Raw genomic sequence first — 22007 nt, 5'->3', positions numbered from 1 at the left:
GGATTTTATCAAGTATTGTGCTCTGCACAACGTCTTTCTTGTTTATTTATTTGTTTTTGTTCACATGGACGAGGCTCGTGGAAGAACAAAAAGTTTATTTTAGAGTGCTCGCCAAGTGGTTTAAGCACACAATCAAGCACTTCATCAAAACCGTTGGTAAGGAACGGCTGGCTTGGCAAGCGATAGCAAGCTGCTTGGTGACTGAAAACACAAATTAGACAGACCGAAGACCCTTTTGCGATTCTTCTGCTTGTGTAATGAACAAAGTTAATTTCGGGTGATGTTCGACCCTTTTCACCTTTTGTTACCTCCACAACCGAAGGTGGATCATCAAGGAGGTTTTGTTTTCACCCCTGTTTGTCTGTTTGGCTGTTTGTTAAAATTGTGGACAGAATATCTCACAAAATTGTGGACAGAATATCTCACAAAATTGTGGACAGATTCGTACGAAATTTGGTGCAGAGGTTGGGCGTGTGACAAGGACGAAAATATTCCATTTTGGTGAAGATCCGAATCCGAATCCGGATCTGGGTCTGAAAATTTTTAAAGTGATTTTTCACCATTGAAAGACAAGGCCAAAAACGATAATATAGTACGATATCTCAAATAATTGTGGACAGATTCGGACGAAATTTGGTGGACAAGTTGTGTGTGTGACAAGGAAGAACCGATAAAATTTGGGTGAAGGTCCGAATCCGAATCCGGGTCGGATAATTTTTTAATTTTGTAAACGATTCTTCACCAATGAGAGATCGGGCCAAAAACGATATATTATAGCACGATATCTCATAAAGTTGTGGACGAATTATGACAAAACTATGAGTTGAGTGCTAAGCGACAAGAACAAGCGAATAGATTTTGGTTCAAGTCGAATCTAGATTCAACCTTACAGTGTCCGACTTAACAAAACATAAGGTGTTCACCTGGTTCAGGTAATCTCTCTAACGAATGCCGTTCTCGTTGAGCTGTGTTTCCCTTTTAAACATCGTTGGAGTAGTTTTGTTTCACCTTGGGACAGGTGTTCTGGTTTAAAAAACCGCAATGTTCCGCCATGATCACGGGTTGGTCCATTTACTAATGGGGGGTGTTTTGTGACAGTGCAATATAATAGAGTTTAGATTTGCTAAATAGTATCGGTAAGTATTAACATTAGGAATTATACAATTTTTATTGTGGTTATGGTTGCATTCGTATACATTAAAGGAAGTTATTATTTTACTAAACCTGCTTTTCCTATTAATACTAACCTCATCCCCAATGGCGGATTAACCAATGGGCAAACTGGGCACGTGACCAGGGACCTGAGATTGAGGGGAAATATATTTGCTATAAAAATGTTCAATAACCAGATCCACCACTATAATATGAAACGCTTCACTTTATATCCATCAATCGCTTATCACACAAGCATACGGTAGCTCATCATCCGTTTAAAAATGACAGGTTGCTGTGCTACTTGATTTGATACACCAATCGATTAGGGAAAGGATTTAAAATGTATTGAATCGAAGACACTCAATAACGTCAATCGCAGGCAGAGCACAGATGACAGGTCCGACATGGTATCCACTCACAGCTCCATGATATGGAGGAACGACCAGCCGATGAGTGTGTTTGCTCATGAAGCTACTCGGCCGCCATATTGGGACTCCCAACCGACCGAAAGTTGCATAAATTAGCAACGTCCAAAAAAAAAATCACATAACAGCAGGTTTTACAATAAAGTGAGTTAATTTTTATAGGGCTTTTTATGGAGTGGTGACTACCAAGAGCATGTTTTTAAATAAAGTGTGGGTTTTAATTTTTATAGTGCTTTTTATGTTGTGGTGACTACCAAGACCACGTTTTGAAATAAAGTGTGAGTTTCATTTTTATAGGGCTTTTTATGGTGTGGTGACTACCAAGAGAACGTTTTTAAATAAAGTGTTGTGGCGGACACGAAAGCCCACTGGCGTGGTGACATCATTCCGCGCACCAAGTGGGCGGCGGCCACCCCCGAGGGGTAGGCGTGGCCTCAGGATAAACACCGGGCGCGCAGAAATATGTGGTACTAACAGTTGATGAAGCCTTATTTCCAAAGTTAATGGAGTTTAAGTGGTCAGTATTAGAATATGAGAATATCCTCATACCACACCTTGGTGGACTGCATACTGCAATAAACTTCCTTCGGGTCATTGGGCAGCACATGCAAGACTCTGGTTTAACTGATGTGTGGATTGAAACTGGAATTCTCGGAGCCAATGCAGCACAGCATGTCATTGGTGGCAAAGCATATGCACGTGCTATCAAAGTTCACAAGATCATATTACTGGCCCTGTGGCAGCTACTTCTTCCTCAACTCTAGTTACTTAGATGAACATGATCAAGAGTTGAAAGACAAACTTCAGAGCACTATGCCATCAAGCAACTATGATTTTGCAGAGCTGCTGAACATACTACCTACAGATAGGTTATGGCAGCACATGGATGCGTTTGGTATGAAACTACAGGAAAGCGATCCAAATGCACAGTTCTGGTGGCAATTTATGGATATGGTGAGCATCCTCTTGATGTTTATCAGAGCACAGCGTGATGGTATATGGGACATGCACATGTATGCCTTCCGAAGGATTCTCCCTTTCTTCTTCAGGTATGATCACACTCATTATGCTAGATCACACTCATTGAAAAGGAAGGCGGTGCAGGTGTGTACTGATGAAAGTCATTTCTTGAACGGACTTTTTGAAAAACTGCCATCAGGGAGACGCTTTTGTGCAAGGAGGATGAAGAAGAACATTTTTAAAAGGGTCATTTGTACCATGTGCAATTCAAATGCTAAATTCAAATTCCTAGACATTTTGCTGTTTAGTCAATCTTCCATAATTTATATTTATTTTATATTTTATATCTTTTTATATTGTTTTCTTATTCCCTTTGTGTTTTATGTTTTAATGATGGTCAACTTACGGTGTCACCAAATAATCATTTCCCTGAAAATGGGACGATAAAGATTTATTTATTTCGATGGGGAACCTTTTACCTGACAGAAATGAACCGCCTTCCACCAGAAGTCTTTCAGGAATTCCAGAATGGAAACTTTGCAGTGAAGGAATCAGACCGAAAGTTCAAATTCTCTGCTCTCTGCAACATTCTCTGCTCACCTTCACTCCTTCATTCCTCTTCTCCCGCCTCTGGAACAAACTCCCTCACTGTCTTCAGTCCCACTCCCTCCAGGTCTTTAAAACAGCTGTTCACCACCATCTCTTATCTTCCCTATTCTAAAACCTTCATCTTTCTACTCCCGCTAATTACACCCCAGATCCACTTTTTTGAAATACCAAGTTTTTTCCTGGAAATCCTTGCAGTGTCCTTGTGTTTTATACTTCTCACACCCCCACCCCCTTCCTCCGCCTCCTCCCCCCAAGCCCTCTCCCTCCCACAGATCTCCCGATGTCCCTGCTCTCAAATGTTGTGTTTGTGTGCTTCCCCTTCTCTCCCCATCTTGTCTACCGCTCCCCTTATTATATAGCTCCCCTTATTGTGAACTGTGTGTGTCTGTTTTGATTTTTTGTGTGATAAACGTTAGCTCTTTCACGAAGCTCGATCCTGTATACAAAGAAAAAAAACAAAAAACAGTTGGATCCCGATCACAGACAAGAATGGCTGAATGGCATCGGGCAGAAGAGTGGAGGCATTGTGGGGATAACCAGAACAATCACAGCATTAAGCAGATGGGCTCTGTCGTTTAACTTGAGAAGTTGCATATCAACTCTAACTCACCGAATGCTGATGATTGAATTGGACAAGGACGATGCACACAATGAGCTCAAACCATCCAGGAAACACCGTGACAATCTTGATGAAGATTTTATTTTTTTTGAAATTCCAACTTCTTTCCTGGAAGTCCTTGCAGTGTTCATATGTTTTATACCTCTCCCACCTCCCCCCAAGCCCTCCCCCTCCCACATTTCTCCCGATGTTCCTGCTCTCAAATGTTGTGTTTGTGTCGTTCCCCCTGTCTCCCCATCTTGTCTACCGCTCCCCTTATTTTTTGTGTTTTATGTGTCGGTTTGACTTTTTGTGTGATTAGTGTTAGCTCTTGTCTACCGCCTCGATCTTGTATCCAAAAAAAAAAAAAAAAAAGACGCCGGCGATTCAATGTATTCAGCAAGGGCGTGGCTTCTCCTGAACTGCAGAATATCGCTACCAAGGATCTGGCATCTGAGAGCATCAAGAATTCTTTGCTTAATGCAGAGAAACTTGGGCAAAGGCAGCTGGACCAGTTTGTTGAGCAATGTCTCATTGAGCCACCTGATAATGCACAGCATACTGATTTCAATGCTCCATTGCATAGGAACAAGGCAGAGACCTTTTTGTCGCTATTTGCTGTCGACTCCAAACAAACCACAGCAAAGCAGACAACCATCAAAGCTGATAGAAACATTCCACAGCGACTTGTGACAGCTTATAAGGCAGGACGCCCCATAAACCAAGACCAGAGACTACAGCATGAATGATAATTGCCTGTGCCAATTTCACTTGCTGCAATGAATGGAAGTCTTCACACAGGCAATAAATCTCTTCTAGCAGATGTGTTGACCAACGATGTCTCAACCCCTGCAAAGGTAACGCTTAGTGGAACTACTTGCTTCGTGATCGAATGCCAAGCACAAGTGATGGCCCTTGGAAAGCCCCGCGGAGTAACTACTTTTGGTGAATATGCAGATGTGTTCGTGAAGTCAGTTTTTGACATGAGTGCAGCGTTTGACAGGATTGATGTAACTTTTGACAGATACCAGCAGGATTCGATCACGACCGGCACTAGAATGAAACGAACACATGGCATTCGGCCCATATGCAGGGTAATAGAAAATGAATCTGTTCCTCTACCGGACAAATGGTCCAACTTTCTGTCACTTGGAGAGAATAAAGCAAATTTGGCAGAGTTTCTTTCTGAGCAGCTCATGGCACATGCTTCTTCTCTTGTATCCAAAACACTTGTAGTGGCTGGAGGATTCAAGGAGATAACAGATTTGAAATCTTCATATCCTGGGATGGACATATCACTCCTACAGGCTACACATGGGGAGGTGGATGCATGCCTTATTCTGCATTGCATTCACACCAATGCCGAAACAGTTGTGGTTTCAGCACGTGACACTGATGTGCTTGTCTTGCTAATTGCACATTTTGATAAGATGCAATGCACTCAGCTCAGCTGTGGATGAAGGCAGGGACTTCGAAGAAGCCTAAATACATTCCCATCCACAATATCAACCAGGGACTACCCTCTAGTCAGGGGGAAGCCTTGCTCTCATTTCACGCCATTACGGGCTGTGACAGTGTGTCACAGATTGCGGGCCATAGTAAGAAGGCAGCCTGGAAAGTATTCCAGAAAGACAGTCGACTTTTGACAGACCTAGGTACAGGAGATGCCACGGAGGATGTAATCAAAGCTGCGGAGAAGTTTGTATGCTGCTTGTACAAGCTGCCTGATAATGTTGACACTTGTGACAAGGCACGTGTCATGCTTTTCTGCAAGGGTCGTTCGCAGGAAGCACTTCCACCAACATCTGATGCAGTGAAACTACACATTATCAGGCCTTAATATGGAAGCAAGCAAACATCTCTACGCTAGCACTCCCCCAAGTAACTGACACAGGTTGGACACATGCCGATGGGCACTTGGTGTCAAAGTTAATGACACTTCCTCCTATTCCTAAGATGTGCCGTGAGATTGTCACATGCAGCTGCACCACAACCTGTCAAAGCAACAACTGTGGCTGTAGGATAGGGAAGCTACCTTGCACTGGAGGATGCGTATGTGCATATGGCCAAGAAGAATGCAGAAACAGAAGAGACCAGGGCTTACTCAGAGTAAGAATGAATACCAAAGCAATGAGTGGATGGACAGAAAGGAGGAACAATATTAATAATGATTTTGTGTGCTTATTTCAAGAAATAGTAATACAAAACACCCGAGTGTACTACAGAACAAAGCAAGGTGTTGGTTTTCCGGAACAACTGTTTCCAATATTAATCTTATGTATCTGAAACTCCATGTCGGTAAATGAGGGGTATTGCACAGGTAAAGCACTGCTAAAGTAAAATTCAGCTACTTTGCAGCTAGATCCCGGGTACCAGGTGCAAGATACCATTCTGGTGTAGGTTACGTTTTGATTTGATGGACAATGGGTAGATATTAATTATCATTGACACATAGCAATCAACCGATGATCTCTCTGAAGCATTGCTAAAGTTCAAACCAAATCATACCGCGGTACCCCAAATTTCACCAAATGGACAAGTTCAAATGCACCTTCATCTGCCAGGATCGCTGGAATCTACTTTAACAGGCAGCAAGTGCTTAATTAATGTATGTACTTTGAAGAATGATTTCACGTCATACTAATTTATCATAAAATTTTGAATTCAAGATGGCAGGCAAACCAAACAGGTTACAACTTATGCGGAAGCTTCTTTTTGGGGGGGGGGGGGGGGGGAGGAGGGGGAACATTGGTTTTACAGACATGGGTATTGTCATCATTTTAAACATAAGTGTTATTGTTGCCTATGGGCTGATTAATTCATTAGGTGAATAATTGCGGCCATCTTGGAATTCAAGATGCCAGATAAACCAAACTAAATACAACTTAGGTGACAACATATTTGGAATTATTGGTATCAAAAACATCAGTATTGTCACCATTTTAAAATTTCAATAATGTTTAGTTATATGAGCTTCGAGTTATAAGTGTTACGGACTCGGCCTTAATGATTGTGGTGATGAGTGTTGTTGCTGGTTCGAAGTGTTATTGATAGTAGGCTTATTGTGACTTAAGGGAAAGGGTTGTTGTGAGTAAACGATTTAAAAGCGCTCTTGGTAAAATGTGGCCGGAAATCGGATCGTGAACCGGAAGAGGTGGAGCGAAGAAAAGGAGGTGGTTGAAGCTCTGGAGCGAGCATTGTCGAAGGAGATGGTGCGGTTGAGCCTAAAGGAAGTCCTGCCTTCAGCGGTGTGATCGCTGGGACTGTTCACATCTGCGTGTCAGATCGACGTCGACGTCGGATTCGGTTGAACCCTCGTCGCATAAGTTCACCGCAAATACAAGCCCGCCGCCATTGGGACTCGCGCGCGTTGCGCGGCGTTCGCAGAATAAGGTTGCCGCATCTGCTGGGTTCGCCTTCCTCGGTGGGTTGCCAAGGACGTGTGTGCGCGCCAGCGGCCTTTGAAGGAGATGGTGCAGTTTGCGGCTGCACGGTGTACGTGCATGTTTGGAGCGTCTTGGGAAAGCGCCCATACCACCGCGCCCATACCAGTGCGGACGGTGCGGTTTGCGGCTGCACGGTGTACGTGCATGTTTGGAGCGTCTTGGGAAAGCGCCCATACCACCGCCATTGTGCGGGAACTGGATCACGTGATCTCGGGGTTGTTTCACTCGTCCAAGCCTCAATTGACTTTGAGCGGCCATTGATCCGACGATCGCCGGAGCGACTCGACGTCGCCTTGGAGGAGTCCAGAGGCATTGGGGGGGAGTGCCGTGAGTTGGGTTAGAGGGATATATATATAAGGTGGTACCACCTCAAATACTGTGACTGTAATTGTGGATTGATGTATTCACCCTTTATGTGTTTGGGACTGTGAATATATCCTTGTTCGTTCATAACCCTTGGTGTGGTCTCCTTAATGATCTGATTGATTTCCCCAAGGATAACAGGTTTCTCTGTCGGGGCTCCTCTCGAGGGTCGGAGGTCACCGAGACCAGGTAAATAGGGGAGGACCCCGTAACAATAAGGCAAAAAAGATGAAAAATTGCGGCTATTTTTTTTTTCAAATCTGAGGGTCAAAATCTCAAAATTCAGCCTGGCAAACAATGTTTTTGAATTTAGCACCCTCAAATTATCCTAAAAAAACTTGTTTTCCCACTTTTAACATGAAATGCCTACAACATTCAATTTTTCTCAAATCTGGACCTGTCTCGGCTGCAATTCCCACCCATGGGAATACCCTTAATCTGTCGAAACATTATCCCACAAAAGGACACAAAAGTATAAAATAAAATAAAATTAATAGCATCCTTAAACTTCTGCTTTTCAAAACAATGAAAACTTGAGTTTTATTTTTCGAAAAGAATGTTCTTTCAAACCTGACACATAAAAACTTATTAAAAGAGCTAAAACCTTGTCAATTACTTTGAAGAGTGAATCCCTTACTAGTGCTAAATCCAAATTTGTATATAAAGTTGAAAAATCAAAAACCTCAACTGACTTGATATTGAGGCATCAAATCCTATCTAAGAACTTCAAAGTATAATTAATGCTCCAGAAAGTGTTAACACCAGAATTCTTCTCAATTGCCAAACAATATTTCCTGAACTGTTCCCAAACAACTTATAATCCTGAGTTAACTATAACCGATAACTGTTTGATGGTGCATTGCCTGGGACCAGCTATAAACCTCTACTTGTACGGGTTCTTAGGAAACTTTGGGATCCAGAAAAGCCGAGGAATACAAATATTTACCTTTACATTTAATGCTGATATTATTAACTAAAACTTCCTGATGCTCAGAGATAATATCCTGGAGCGACTTATGACAAGGAACATGTGCTATTTACTATACCAGTGAAGGTAACCATATCGAAGCCGAACTCCCTTTATAAAACCTCCACAAAATTATTAGCAGCTTTATCCGCTGGAACTGTGACGTATCTATCATGCAGATCCTGAATATCTTTACGAACACTCGCCTTCTCCAACACTGGTTGAGACCGACCCAGTGAAAACAAGCCCCGACGACTAAAAACTTAATCCTATTTTCCAGGACTTCCTGTTAAACCATGCATTGAAACTGTTTGCAGATAACTTAAACTTGTAATTTAAACTTGGCAGCAATCAGTGATGGCATGAAGTGCAGTCATGCCATGATGGTAAATGCTATGCAAGGCTTTCAACTGGTTTGATGATCAACTCTCGGTCTGATCAGGATTACTTTTGGGGATATAGACAACTCCAAACTCTCCGCTAACTGATAAATTGATCATAATGTGCCATTACATATTCACTAGATGGTATTCATGGAATACTTACCCTGCGCAGTCTTGAGAAGGACTTAGTGCAAGCCAACTCTTCCATTTTTAAGGGTTTTTTTTATCCAATATGGCTGCCAGACCAGTGACTGATGATGTCACTTTTATCAAACGATATTTCCCATAGGTAGTTGATCAATTAGTTAAAGATTTGCATTGATCGGATTTGCGTGTGGACGTCGGTTGCTCCATTATGACGTCATAATTCGACAAGTACAGAACTTCATCCGATCAAGATGAAATTTATTGAGCGTCATCTGGGGATAAATTAGTGGAGAAAAAAAAAATGATGACGTTATCGGTGACGTGTCTCGGGCGCCATATTTGTTTCGACACAAAAGCCTTAAAAAAAAACATAAACACATCCTGGCGAGGGTCTGCGATCTCTGATTGCTCTTTCTTGTTTTCCATTCATGTAAAGGTTTCGGATATATTTTTCGTGTCCATCGGACCAACAGTTGCTAAGAAAAAAAGAAAAAAATACTTATTGAATCAAGCGTTGTACTTGTCAAATTATGACGTCATTATGAAGGCACCGATGGCATCATCATTAACATATCTTATTCCCCAAGGGGAGTGCTTGACATTGAGCTACATTTCAATTTTTTCCATGGAGTGGTTTTGGAGATAAAGAGGTGCAACATTTTTCGATTTTTCCAAGATGGCGCCTGTACCATGTGACCAATGACGTGATAATTATCATTAGAACAATTCTACAGGAGGAGCCGCTCATATTCTGAAAATTTCGTTTCATTGGACTAACAGTTGCAGAGGCAATTTTTTTTTCATATTGATCAGATCAAGCGTGTACTTGTCGAATTATGATGTCATAATGGAGGCACCGATGACATCATCATTAACATATCTTATTCCTAATGGGGTGTACTTGACAATGAGCCATGTTTCAATTTTTTCCATGAAGCGGTTTGGGAGATATAGGTTTATCGATTTTCCAAGATGGAGTCCATACCACGTGAACTATGACGTCATAATTATCAGCAAAAACATCTACAGGCAGAGGCGCTCCTACGGTAAAATTTCATGTCAATCGCACCAACGTTTGCTGAGAAAATGATTTTTTTTTAAATGCAGACGGCACACGTATGGCACACGGAACACATACGGCACACATACACAACCAATAAATTGCTTAAACCCGTTTTTCGCTTTGCGAGCACAGGGTAATAACACAGACAGAGAAATTGTGCTTTGATGACCTCTCTTTATTATGAAACCTTTCACAAATTCAAGTTTCACAAAAAATATAGGCAGGAGTTTTCTTCTGATAAACAATTTTACAACAAGGGTGTTCTCCCCACATCAGACATGTCAATCAAACATGGACTACAGCAAAGATAGAGCAACAATTGATGTCCAAAATGCCATGGAAAGATGCCATCTGGGCATAACCAAAAAGGGACAAGAAAACCAACCAAATCAGACAGAAAACAAAATTCCTAAACACTGGTCAAATGAAAAAACTCAAATGGAACTTGGCTGGATACATGGCAAGGACAGAGACAGGAATTACAAACTGGCAACCAAAGGAAGACCCTGAAGGAAGCATAATGAGATCCAAGATCAGATTGAGAGATTAAGTTCTGTTACCATTTGAGTTATTGACATCAAATTTTCAACAATTCTCTATTATGAGAATATGGAGAACCACATTGATAAATTTTACATTTTTTTTATAAGCTGTAATTTTCTTTAAACTGGAGCATTTTGAGGTTAGCATTTTGAGGTTAGCATTGCTGTCTTTTTGCAGCAATTTGCAGTCATTGTTGTGGACATTCTGGTGACAGCCAGACGTATGGCTTTCATCAGGGGATATGGGGTACTGGCTGGTTGCCAGGGGTTACAGACGGTACTCTGAGGAGTTGTGCTTTCAAGGTAGATGCCCAAAGGGCTATACGCTTTCATGATAACTTTCTCCTTACTGGTTCACTGAATACCTTGCCTTCTGCTGAGGATCGCTTACAAGGGGGGCACGCACAACCGGTATGGGTATTGCTATGTGAATTTAACAAATTTTATCAGCAAAACTTTTCTCACAGTCAGCGCACTTTTTATGTGAGCACAACAGTGTGGGTTGCACTATGGAAGTTCAAGCTCCGTTTGGAAATAAAATCCTTGTCACAAATAAAATATTTGTCATGATGCTCTAGTTGGTTATTATCTCAAAACGTGGGTTTTAGGAGGTGGGAGGCAGTTCTCCCAGGATTCAACATCTCCACCTCCTTTTTCGGAAAAGGATCATCATTCATGAACCAGTTTGAGAAACTTCATTCTCATAGTTTGTTCTAAGGGCTCCTTTTAGAATCCATATGGAACGTCTGACAGATTCCACCTGGAGCTTGTTTCTCGAAATATTCCCCAGAATGCTTTTTAAGTACTCAGTTAGGGTATTCTTGATCATCTGGATCCCTTCCCTGTTGCTCCAGCTATCACAGGTACAATTTCAGGTTTCTACAATTTCGAAATCCACTTCACATCATTTTTCATATCCTGGTATTTCAGATTTCAGCTCTCCTGTATGGATCTTCATATGCAATTTCAAACTGCCATTTTGAGAGAAACCTTTATCACATATCGAGCATTTGTGGGGGTCACTCTCCTGTATGGATCTTCATATGCAATTTCAAACTGCCATTTTGAGAGAAACCTTTCTCACATATCGAGCATTTGTGGGGGTCGCTCTCCTGTATGGATCCTCATATGTGATTTCAAATGGCTGCTATGAGAGAAACCTTTATCACATATCGAGCATTTGTAAGGTTTTAGGATGACAACATAGAATTACAAATGCAGAGAATGAATGGGATGGCAACATACAGATTAGCCCAGCTTTAGGACGGGCAGAGAAGTTAACTGAGAAGGAAGTTGAGGGAGCGACAAAAGCAATGAAGATTAGAAAAGCGGGAGGGCCGATGGGAGTTGTGGGAGATGTGTTGAAGGCAGCGGGAAATTGGGGTGTGACGAGAATGACAGAGATCTGTAATCTGGTGGTGAAATAAGGCCACATTCCATTGGATTGGGAACTGAGTACCCTTGTCCCTCTATACAAGGGGAAGGTGACCCTCTGGACGATGGCTCGTATCGAGCAATAAAGTTATTGGAGCATGGAATGAAGGTATTGGAAAGGGTGTTGGAGAGGAGGATAAAGAAGAAAGTGAAGATCGACGAAATGCAGTTTGGATTTATGCCAGGAAGAGGAACGACAGACGTGCTTTTTATTGTAAGGCAGTTTCAGAAGAAGTAAAGGGAGAAGAGGAAGAAGTTGTTTCTTGGGTTTGTTGATCTGGAGAAAATATTCAATAGGGTTCCATGTGAAGTAGTGACATGGGAATTAAGGAAGTTTAGAATGGTTGATCAAAGTAGTGATGGCAATGTATGAGAGAGTGCGCACAGCTGTAAGGACGAAGGATGGGAACAGTGGTGAGTTTGAGGTGAAGGTGGGAGTGCATTATGGGTCAGTACTAAGTCCACTACTATTTTGTAGCTGTGATGGAGCTGCTGGCTCGGAATGTAAAGGAGGATTTACCGTGGGAGTTGTTGTATGCAGATGATCTGGTGTTGATTGCGGAAAGTATGGATGGACTGAAGAAGAAGATGAACAAGTGGAAGGAATGTATGGAGTCAAAAGGTCTGAAAGTGAATATCTGAAAAACGAAGGTAATGACAAGTGATAAAGCATGTGGTGAGGTGGAAAAAACTGGGAAGTGGCTGTGTGCTGTGTGCAGGAAGGGTGTCGGAATGAACTCCATTCAATGTACAATGTTCGCATAGTGGGTTCATCAAAAATGTAGTGGTCTGAGTCATTAACCAGTGTGGCAGCTACATTCAAGTGTAAGGTGTGCACAGGCGGAGCTGCAGATGGAGGAAATGTTGAGTTGGATCTTGGAGACGGTGTGAAGCTGGAAGGTGTGAAAACATTTTGCTACCAAGGACACATGTTGAATGGAGAAGGTGGATCAGACTCGGCAATGGTTGCTGGAGTGAGATGTGCATGGAAGAAGTTTCGGGAACTGAGTGGCATGCTGACAAGGAGGGGAGTGTCGTTGAAGCTGAAGGGAAAGATGTATGCTGCATGTGTGAGAAGTGTTATGATTTATGGGAGGGAGACATGGGTAATGAACGTAGAGCAGCAACAAAGGCTGCAAAGGGTGGAAATTCGAAAGGTTTGGTGGATGTGTGGAGTATCTTTGAGAGAGAGGAAGACAAATGATGATTTGCTAAAGATGATGGGAATAGGGACTGCGATGGATGCTGTGAAGAGAATCAGGTTGAGATGGTTTGGTCATGTGTTGAGGAAGGATGAAAGTCACTGGTTGAGAAGAATGGTGAAAATGAATGGAGAAGGAAGTAGTGGATGGGAAAGACCGAGAAAGACTTGGCTAAAGGTGGTGGAAGAAGAAATGCAGGCAAGGGGGTTAACAAGGGGAGATGCAGAAAATAGGGCAAAATGGGGAAGACTGTCATGGGGACCGCAAGGCTAACCCCCGCTCTCGCAGGGAAAATGGCCTTAAAGTGCCTGTTGTTGTTGTTGTTGTTTTGAGCATTTGTAAGTTTGCTCTCCAGTATGGATCCTCATATGTGATTTCAAATTGCCGCTATGAGAGAAACCTTTATCACATATCAAGCATGTGTATGGTTTCTCCCCTGTATGGATCCTCATATGCAATTTCAAACTGCCTTTCTGAGAGAAACCTTTATCACATATCGAGCATTTGTGCGGTCGCTCTCCAGTATGGATCCTCATATGTAATTTCAAATTACCTTTGTGAGAGAAATCTTTATCACATATCGAGCATTTGTAAGGTCTGGCCCCTGCATGGATCTTCCTATGCAATTTCAAACTGCTTTTTTCAGAGAAACCTTCATCACATATTGAGCACTTGTAAGGTCGCTCTCCTGTATGGATCCTCATATGTAATTTCAAACTGCCTGTTTGAGAGAAACCTTTATCACATATCGAGCATTTGTGCGGTCGTTCTCGTGTATGGATCCTCATATGTAATTTCAAATTACCTTTGTGAGAGAAATCTTTATCACATATCGAGCATTTGTGTGGTCGCTCTCCTGTATGGATCCTCATATGTAATTTCAAACTGCCTTTTTGAGAGAAACCTGTGTCACATATCGAGCATTTGTAAGGTCGCTCTCCTGTATGGATCACCACATGTGATCTCAAATGGCCTTTTTGAAGGAAACCTTTATCACATTTCGAGCATTTGTAAGGTCGCTCTCCTGTATGGTTCATCATATGTAATTTCAACCTGTCTTTTCGAGAGAAACCTTCATCACATATCGAGCATTTGTGTGGTCGCTCTCCTGTATGGATCCTCAAATGTAATTTCAATTTGCTGTTTTGATGGAAACCTTTATCACATATCGAGCATTTGTGCGGTCGCTCTCCTGTATGGATCCTCATATGTAATTTCAATCTGCCTTTTTGAGAGAAACCTGTGTCACATATCGAGCATTTGTAAGGTCGCTCTCCTGTATGGATCATCACATGTGATCTCAAATGGCCTTTTTGAAGGAAACCCTTATCACATATCGAGCATTTGTGCGGTCGCTCTCCTGTATGGATCCTCATATGTAATTTCAATCTGCCTTTTTGAGAGAAACCTGTGTCACATATCGAGCATTTGTAAGGTCGCTCTCCTGTATGGATCATCACATGTGATCTCAAATGGCCTTTTCGAGAGAAACCCTTATCACATATCGAGCACTTGTGCGGTCGCTCTCCTGTATAAATCCTCATATGTTTCTTAAAATTGATTTTTGTCAAGAAACCTTTATCACAGGCAAAGCACTTGTGGGGACGTTTTCCAGTGTGGATCCTCATGTGTATTTTGATGTTACGTGTTGAGGCAAAATCCATTCTGCACACATTACACTTATAATGTAGCCGCCTTTCTACAACCTTTTTGTGTTTGTTTAATTTAACATTAATCTTGGTGTTGCGAGGCCCAGACTTGTATTTTATAGGAAGTGAGTCTTGCTTTCGTGATTGTTTCTTCAAAAAAGGCTTCTTACTCACTGTCAAACTGCGACTGAACCATATTTGTCCCATATTACTTCTGGATTGTTCTACAGAAAGAAGGAACACAACAATTTTCTTTTTTTTGTCAAAATCAAAATGCAAAATATTTAACACTTTTCCGAAAATTCTATATTTCCTCAACACAAAAGATCATATGTATTGTTATGAATGTAGGGGTTGGGGAATATCTAGATCTAGGTAGATCTGTGCAGGTATCATGCTTCGTCTGTCGTGGGTAGCTAGAACCACCTCGATGTAAATAAGTAAAGGACCTGAAGCCCGGATGTCGGATTAAGTGTATCTGTGTCCCCGCCACGAGGGTGCGGGGCAGGTTAAGTAGTTGGAGGGAATATGTGAACTCCATTATCTGTCGTTCCCTCTGTGAACTGAACATACCTGTGTCCCTCATAGCAATACACCCCAGACATTAGATAGGCCCTTTGTGCACCACATTGATTAAATCCTCCCCCCCCCCTCCTACCCCCCCTCACAATGCCTGATGATAAAACAAACCACAAAGACAAGCAGGAGGCGGCCGCGCAGTACGCCACCATAGGGATGGAATATCATACAAGGCAGGCTAAGGCCACGCCCACCGCACGATGGATGGACACTGCGGGGTTGGTGGGAAGGTCGCACGACTGGTGGGAGGGGACTCGTGAATTGTGGAGAGGCCCGGCTCACGTCAGAGCATGCCGAACCAGAGACTTTTCGCGGCGGACATTTTGTCACTTTGGTCTGGACTTTGGTGGTTAACGTGTGTGCCAACATTTTCCTTTCTCGTTCCTGGATCCATCCTGCCAGGACCTCCATCTCGACCTTTCTTCTCGCTTTGGCTGCTTTGGCTGCTGCTGCCAGACACCTTCCTTCCGCCCTCGCCCTGCTCGTTTGGTCCCTTCATCTGCGACTCGCTCGCCACAAACGTTGGGTGCATCGGAGGGCCGTGCCGAACCCAAGGAAAATGTTGCACAGCTGCAGAGGCGGGTTGCACGCCCGCTCCCTTCACGCGGGGATGTAAGGCCTGCCGCACACCGGCGGACGTGCGCCTAGCAGCTCGCGAACGGGGGCGCATTGAGGCCTTTCTTTTTGCCAACCGGAGCCGCGTTCGACGATGGTTGTTACACATCCAGAGAAAGATAAGATGCACCACAGAACATAACACGACGATTCTTTTATTTAATTCATTCCCCTGTGCTGTTGTTGAAGTGAGGTGTGCGGGATCCGGATTTAGGACATTTATTTACCTGCGCGTCCATTGTTCTCGTGTTCCGTTCAATAAACGTGTTTTTTTGTACATTGAATTCGGTTTTCGTTCGATTGATTTAAATTCCTGCAGGTTGAAGACTGCCGGCGAGATCGTGTCAGGTAAATCTCGCCGCTTCTTCCTCTTCCCCCCTTCCTACTGCGCGTGTATGGCAAATCCACCATTGACCCGCACGCCTCGTTAAGCTCTATTCATCCATGGTGATGCTCGGTCTTAACTGAGCCAAACCACATGACAACTGGTAGTCAGGAGTGGGATTGAACCCTATAGTATTGTTATGAATTCGGGGTGGAGGAATATCTAGATTCAGGTAGATCTGCATAGGTAGGTGTCTTACTGTCGTGAAAGGGAACCTCACCTGTAATAAATTCTGTGTTTAGCCGTATGTCGGAGTAAGTGCGTCGCTGTGTTCCCGCCATGAGGTGGCGGAGCATGCTAATCCTTACAGGGATTATGGGTACAATTCCCTTGTGTGCCGTTCCCTCTGTGAGCAACCCAGTGTCCCTTATGGCAATACATCCCATAGACTTTAGATAGGTCCATTAGCGCACCACACATTAAATAATTCCCCCTCCACCACAATGACTTTGGAAGAGCCAACAGGCAGCAGCCACCCAGTACGCCACCATGGGCGACAAACATCGTGCCAGGCAGACTGGAGCCACACCCAGGAGAACGTGTGATTGGTTGGGGTAAGAGTCTGGCCACTGATTGGTGAAAGGAAGGTGGAAGGAGGCGGCACACTGATTGGCCACCGACCGTTGACACCTCAGCCATTCAGTGCAGAAGGTGCAAATCGACAACTTAGAAGCAGGTTGCTGGTTGGAGGACAAGCGCCGGTGACGTCAGAAGGCGCGAAAGACCACAAAGAAATGAGGCACTCGTTGGGAGAGAAGAGGGCTGACGTCACACCGCGAGTGACAAAACGACTGGCTCGCCGGCATTTTTATTCGTGGCTGTCTCTTGGCTGTCTCTTCGCTGGCTGGGTCTTTGCTTCTCTTCCCTTGGCCTCTTGCTCCTCATTGTCCCTTCGCGCTGGGCCTTCTCTTGCTTCGGACCTGGTGGAGGAACAAGCAGTTCAAAAGACGGTGGTGAGAAGGAACGCCGTCGATTCTCTGCCTTGCGTTGGTGTGCGAACGACGAATGACGAGCGGGGCCTGCGTTGGAGCTCTGACGAGCAGGCGCGCCGAGGGCCGCTACATGCTGTGGACCGGGCAGTTCGGGCCAGCAGGAGCTGCGTCGGACGACGCGCTCGAGCATCGCCCCAACGCTACACTGCCAGACACAGATAAGCTCACATCAACAAACGTGCACAAAACGGTTTCTTTTATTTAATTCATTCCCCTGTGCTGATGTTGAAGTGAGGTGTGCGGGATCCCGATTTAGGATTTAGTTTCTTCCGTCGCTTCCATTGTTCTCGGGTTCCGCATACTAAATCGTTTATTTTTGTACATTTTACCGCCGTGTTCGTTTGAGTTCATTTCCTACAGGATCGGCGCTGCCGGTGAGATCACTACAGGAAAGAGCTTTCACCGCTTCTTCCTCTTCCTTCTTCCTTCCGTGCTTGCATAGTCAAGTCCGCAATTGATCGTCGCCTCGGAGTTAAAGCCGGTTTGGCCATCCGCGATCCCACGGTATTAACTGAGGGCATTCGCACGACAGTATAATTGGTGTCAAGAGTGAAGAGAATTTTGAGAATTTTTTTTCTTAGTCGAGGTGATAAATTGGAATAGTCGATTGGGCTTGCGTGATGCGAAAGGCACGCCATTAAATTTAAATCGATTCCCGAGGCAAAATACGCGCAAGAAAGCTACCTCTTCCCCACGGATGGAAGAGGCACATGATATGGAAGAAGAAAGGGTGGAAGGTGCAGAGAGCCTTGGAAGTGAGTCAGATGTAGATGGGGTGGAGAGCAGGGATGGAACTTCCCCTGCTACAGAGACGTCTCCAATGTCTTTCCAGGCCGCAATTGAGCAAATGATGATGGGAATGAAGGTAATGATAAAGAAAATGGATGCTCGGAAGGAGCGTAAGGAACGATGGTTGGCTAAACTGGATGCTCAGAGTGAGCGAATGAGTAACGAACTGAAGGGAATGAGTGAACAGGGGAAGGAAATACAGGAGAAGCCAAGGGTGGCCAATATTCAATCTGAACAGGGGGAATTGATAAATGGAATGGAAGAGATTGCGGCCCATGCTGATGTGCATGGGGCTCAGGAGCAGGGAATTGCAATTGAAATCAAATTAAAATGGGAGACTCCATGTTTGGAGGTGAATGGGGAGTGCATACAAGTGAATGGGGAATGTGAAAATTTTAATGGGGAATGTGAAAATTTTAATGGGGAATGTGAAAATTTTAATGGGGAATGTGAAAATTTTAATGGGGAATGTGAAAATTTTAATGGGGAATGTGAAAATTTTAATGGGGAATGTGAAAATTTTAATGGGGAATGTGAAAATTTTAATGGGGAATGTGAAAATTTTAATGGGGAATGTGAAAATTTTAATGGGGAATGTGAAAATTTAAATGGGGAATGTGAAAATTTTAATGGGGAATGTGAAAATTTTAATGGGGAATGTGAAAATTTTAATGGGGAATGTGAAAATTTTAATGGGGAATGTGAAAATTTAAATGGGGAATGTGAAAATTTGAATGGGGAATGTGAAAATTTTAATGGAGAATGAAAATTTTAATGGGGAATGTGAAAATTTTAATGGGGAATGTGAAAATTTTAATGGGGAATGTGAAAATTTTAATGGGGAATGTGAAAATTTGAATGGGGAATGTGAAAATTTGAATGGGGAATGCGAAAATTTTAATGGGGAATGTGAAAATTTTAATGGGGAATGTGAAAATTTTAATGGGAAATGTGAAAATTTTAATGGGGAATGTGAAAATTTTAATGGGGAATGTGAAAATTTTAATGGGGAATGAAAATTTTAATGGGGAATGAAAATTTTAATGGGGAATGTGAAAATTTTAATGGGGAATGTGAAAATTTTAATGGGGAATGTTTCCCACATGGAGGCCTGGAGGGTTGTCAGGGCCGGGTGGATGCCACAACACCCCAACCTGGGGATGGATTGGAATCCTTGCTGCACAGGTGCAGAGCAAGATGGGGTAACAATAGGGGGGGGGGGGGGTGAGTAATGGAGCCGGACCGGGTATTTATTTGGGAAGGCCTGTGGGGGCCGCACATGATTGATGGGGATGTAAATGATGTGACCCAGCAGCTGAATACCTGGGACAATAGCATGGAGTTTTCCAGGCCCAAAGGAGCTTGGAGGATGGCGTGAGTCGGTTAGAGGTGGAGATTGAAGGGACCGAGGCAACCCCCACCATGCACAACAATTGGGTAAAAGAGGCTCTGAAATTACATACACAGCAGGGGGAGTGTTTTGGCTCCGAGCTGGATTCGGATGGTGATGAGTCGGGAGATCGAGCCTCAGATGATTTGGTCCCTGTAGGGAATTTGGAACAGTTGCAGTGAGGGCCAGAACAACCTGAGGGAGGAGTTGTTACCTGCAACTGCGCTTTGGCACAGGTGGTGAAAATTTTTAAAAGAAAAATGAAAATTACATTTAAATGGGAGTTGGATTTGGAGCAGCCTTGGGGGGAGTTGGTCCCCGGGCTGCGGAATTTGGACGAGGAGAGGTCATTGGGGATGGCCTCGGGGAAAAGTTGCCCCTTTCAAAATTTTGTAATGCCAGCCAGCAGGGGGGCTGGGCTGGCGGGATTTGGACATGGGGTCCAGCCATGGGTGGGTGTCGTAGTACGACTTGGGCCCCACGAGGGGGTCTGGTGTAGTGTGGCGTCCCTTGTCAATCGGGGCGCCGCCCAAGTGGGTGGCTCAGCTCGATAGGGTCACCAGACCCTGGTCAGGGTTAAGACCTCCCGCAGGGGGGGGGGGGGGGGGGTCAGAGGTGGTTTCGCAAGCCTGGGATGGCATATATTGAGGACTACTAGGGGGAGGTGTTGTGGATCGTGCCTTGGTGGTGGCATTGCGGACAGCCAACTTGGGCCTGATGTGGTGACCGCCCAGGCATTGAGCCTGACACCCTCTCGCTGAAACTCTGGGGCAGCCAGCATGTGGTGACCTGCCATGCTGTGCTGGTCTATGGACGTGGGTTGAACCACATGGACATAGCCTACTGGACAACGATGAGGGCATCTGTGGAACATGATGGTGTGAGAGTGATCTTCCACATATGTTCCATTATTATTTGTAGACTTTCGGCTTGTGAAGAGAGCCATGGGAGTGTTGAATTGGGAATGTTTAACGTGCCGAGCATATGGGCCAAGCTCTGCTGGCATGTGTTTGGAAAAGCATCCTTCTTTGGTGAGATTAGTAAAATGTGAAAAATGTTTGGCATGGGTAATCTGAGGGTTAGATGCAAATTTAAGGGTGAATTTTGTGAGGCTGTGGTGGTCACTGACATCAATGGCACCATTATTGATCCCGGTGTGTTGGACCAAAGTGTTGGAGGCTGTGATAAAATTGATAGATTAGCAAGACACAGCTTACAACTGGCTATGCCGATATTTTGGACACTGTGTTATGGGGGGGATGGTGTTGGGTAGCCTGGGTGTCAACGTGGTGCTATGGGTGTCCGAGGTGTGTGGACCATGTCTTCTGGGTGAGTCTCTTGGTGGAGCATGGCTGTCTGCTGGACCTTGGCATGGTCAAGTGTGGGTGGGCACTGGGAGCTGCAGTTGTGTGGACTGGGGGATGAGGGAGGCGTAGGTGACGTGAGGGTGGATGCCACGCACTGTGACCGTCTCCCCCAGGGCCGAGGTTGTGAGTGTGGTTGTGGTTGTGTTTTTTGCAGCAGGTGCTCACCACATTGGCCAGCTGGGGCTGGAGCAGCTGTCTTCCTCGCAGGGGGGGCAAAAGATGGATGGTGGGGCGCACCCTTATGGACACTCATGGGCCATGTTGGCGTTTCGACTGCTCAGCTTGTCGCGATGACCCTTGGACGTAGAGGTGTGGAGCTGTCGTGGCCACATGTAGTTTAGAACAGTTCACCATTGGATGCGGATCCACATACCTGCCAGTACAGTGGGGACAAAAGTAAAATTTGGTGGAACTTGATTGACCCAATGATAAATTTGGAGGATTTTTTATTGTGGATGGCACTTTTGGACCTGACCAACTGTAAATACCTGCAATTACCTGCACATCAAGGTCGAGGTAAGGCCTTTATGTTTACTGTCCCAGGCTTCAGGACTTGCTTATTGAATTGGGGACATGTAATCTGGAGTAGGGGGCGGGTGAGAGTGATGACATGGCCGGTGAGGGAGATGGAATGTGTATCACAGGGTCTTGTGGGTGGCGTTTGTTTATGTGTTGAGGTGATATGTTTTTATGTGGTCGTGAGTTTGGAAGTAGAAATATGAGTGACTGTTATAATTGAAATGTGTTGGTTAAATGTGAATGGGATTTCACATGAAGCAGGCCATGGCAACTCTTGTAACATCTTTTTGGTACCATCTTCTCTGAAATATGTGTTGAGAATTGAATGGCAGCGGGGGAGGCAATGTGTTTTGGGAATTTTGTGGGTGGGGAAGGTGTGCGTGTCCGCAGGTACAGATCAAGCTCTGAGGAGTGATGACTGTGACCCC

General features: G+C 44.2%; 1 protein-coding gene across 2 annotated transcripts in view; it reads right to left on the bottom strand.

The window, feature by feature from the left end:
• Window positions 1–10270: 10270 nt before the first annotated feature.
• The window catches only part of LOC144888186 (uncharacterized), a 69363-nt gene continuing 57626 nt past the window's right edge, over window positions 10271–22007 (bottom strand). The window contains exons 4-5 of one of the 2 annotated variants that reach the window (XR_013621944.1): window positions 11734–15167; window positions 10271–11648 (exon numbers count right to left, since the gene is read on the bottom strand). Coding sequence is in view for 1 of the 2 variants with exons in the window: in XM_078770624.1 (XP_078626750.1) it covers window positions 13594–15167 (1574 nt within the window). In the remaining variant the exon portion in view is untranslated. Of the gene's footprint in view, window positions 15168–22007 lie in introns of both variants that reach the window. The other variant, XM_078770624.1, reaches the window with a different exon arrangement.

The sequence above is a fragment of the Myxine glutinosa genome, chromosome 1 (assembly GCF_964187855.1).
Source record: "Myxine glutinosa chromosome 1, kmMyxGlut1.1, whole genome shotgun sequence".
Lineage (NCBI taxonomy): Eukaryota > Metazoa > Chordata > Myxini > Myxiniformes > Myxinidae > Myxine > Myxine glutinosa.
This window is presented reverse-complemented; position numbering and strand designations above follow the sequence as displayed.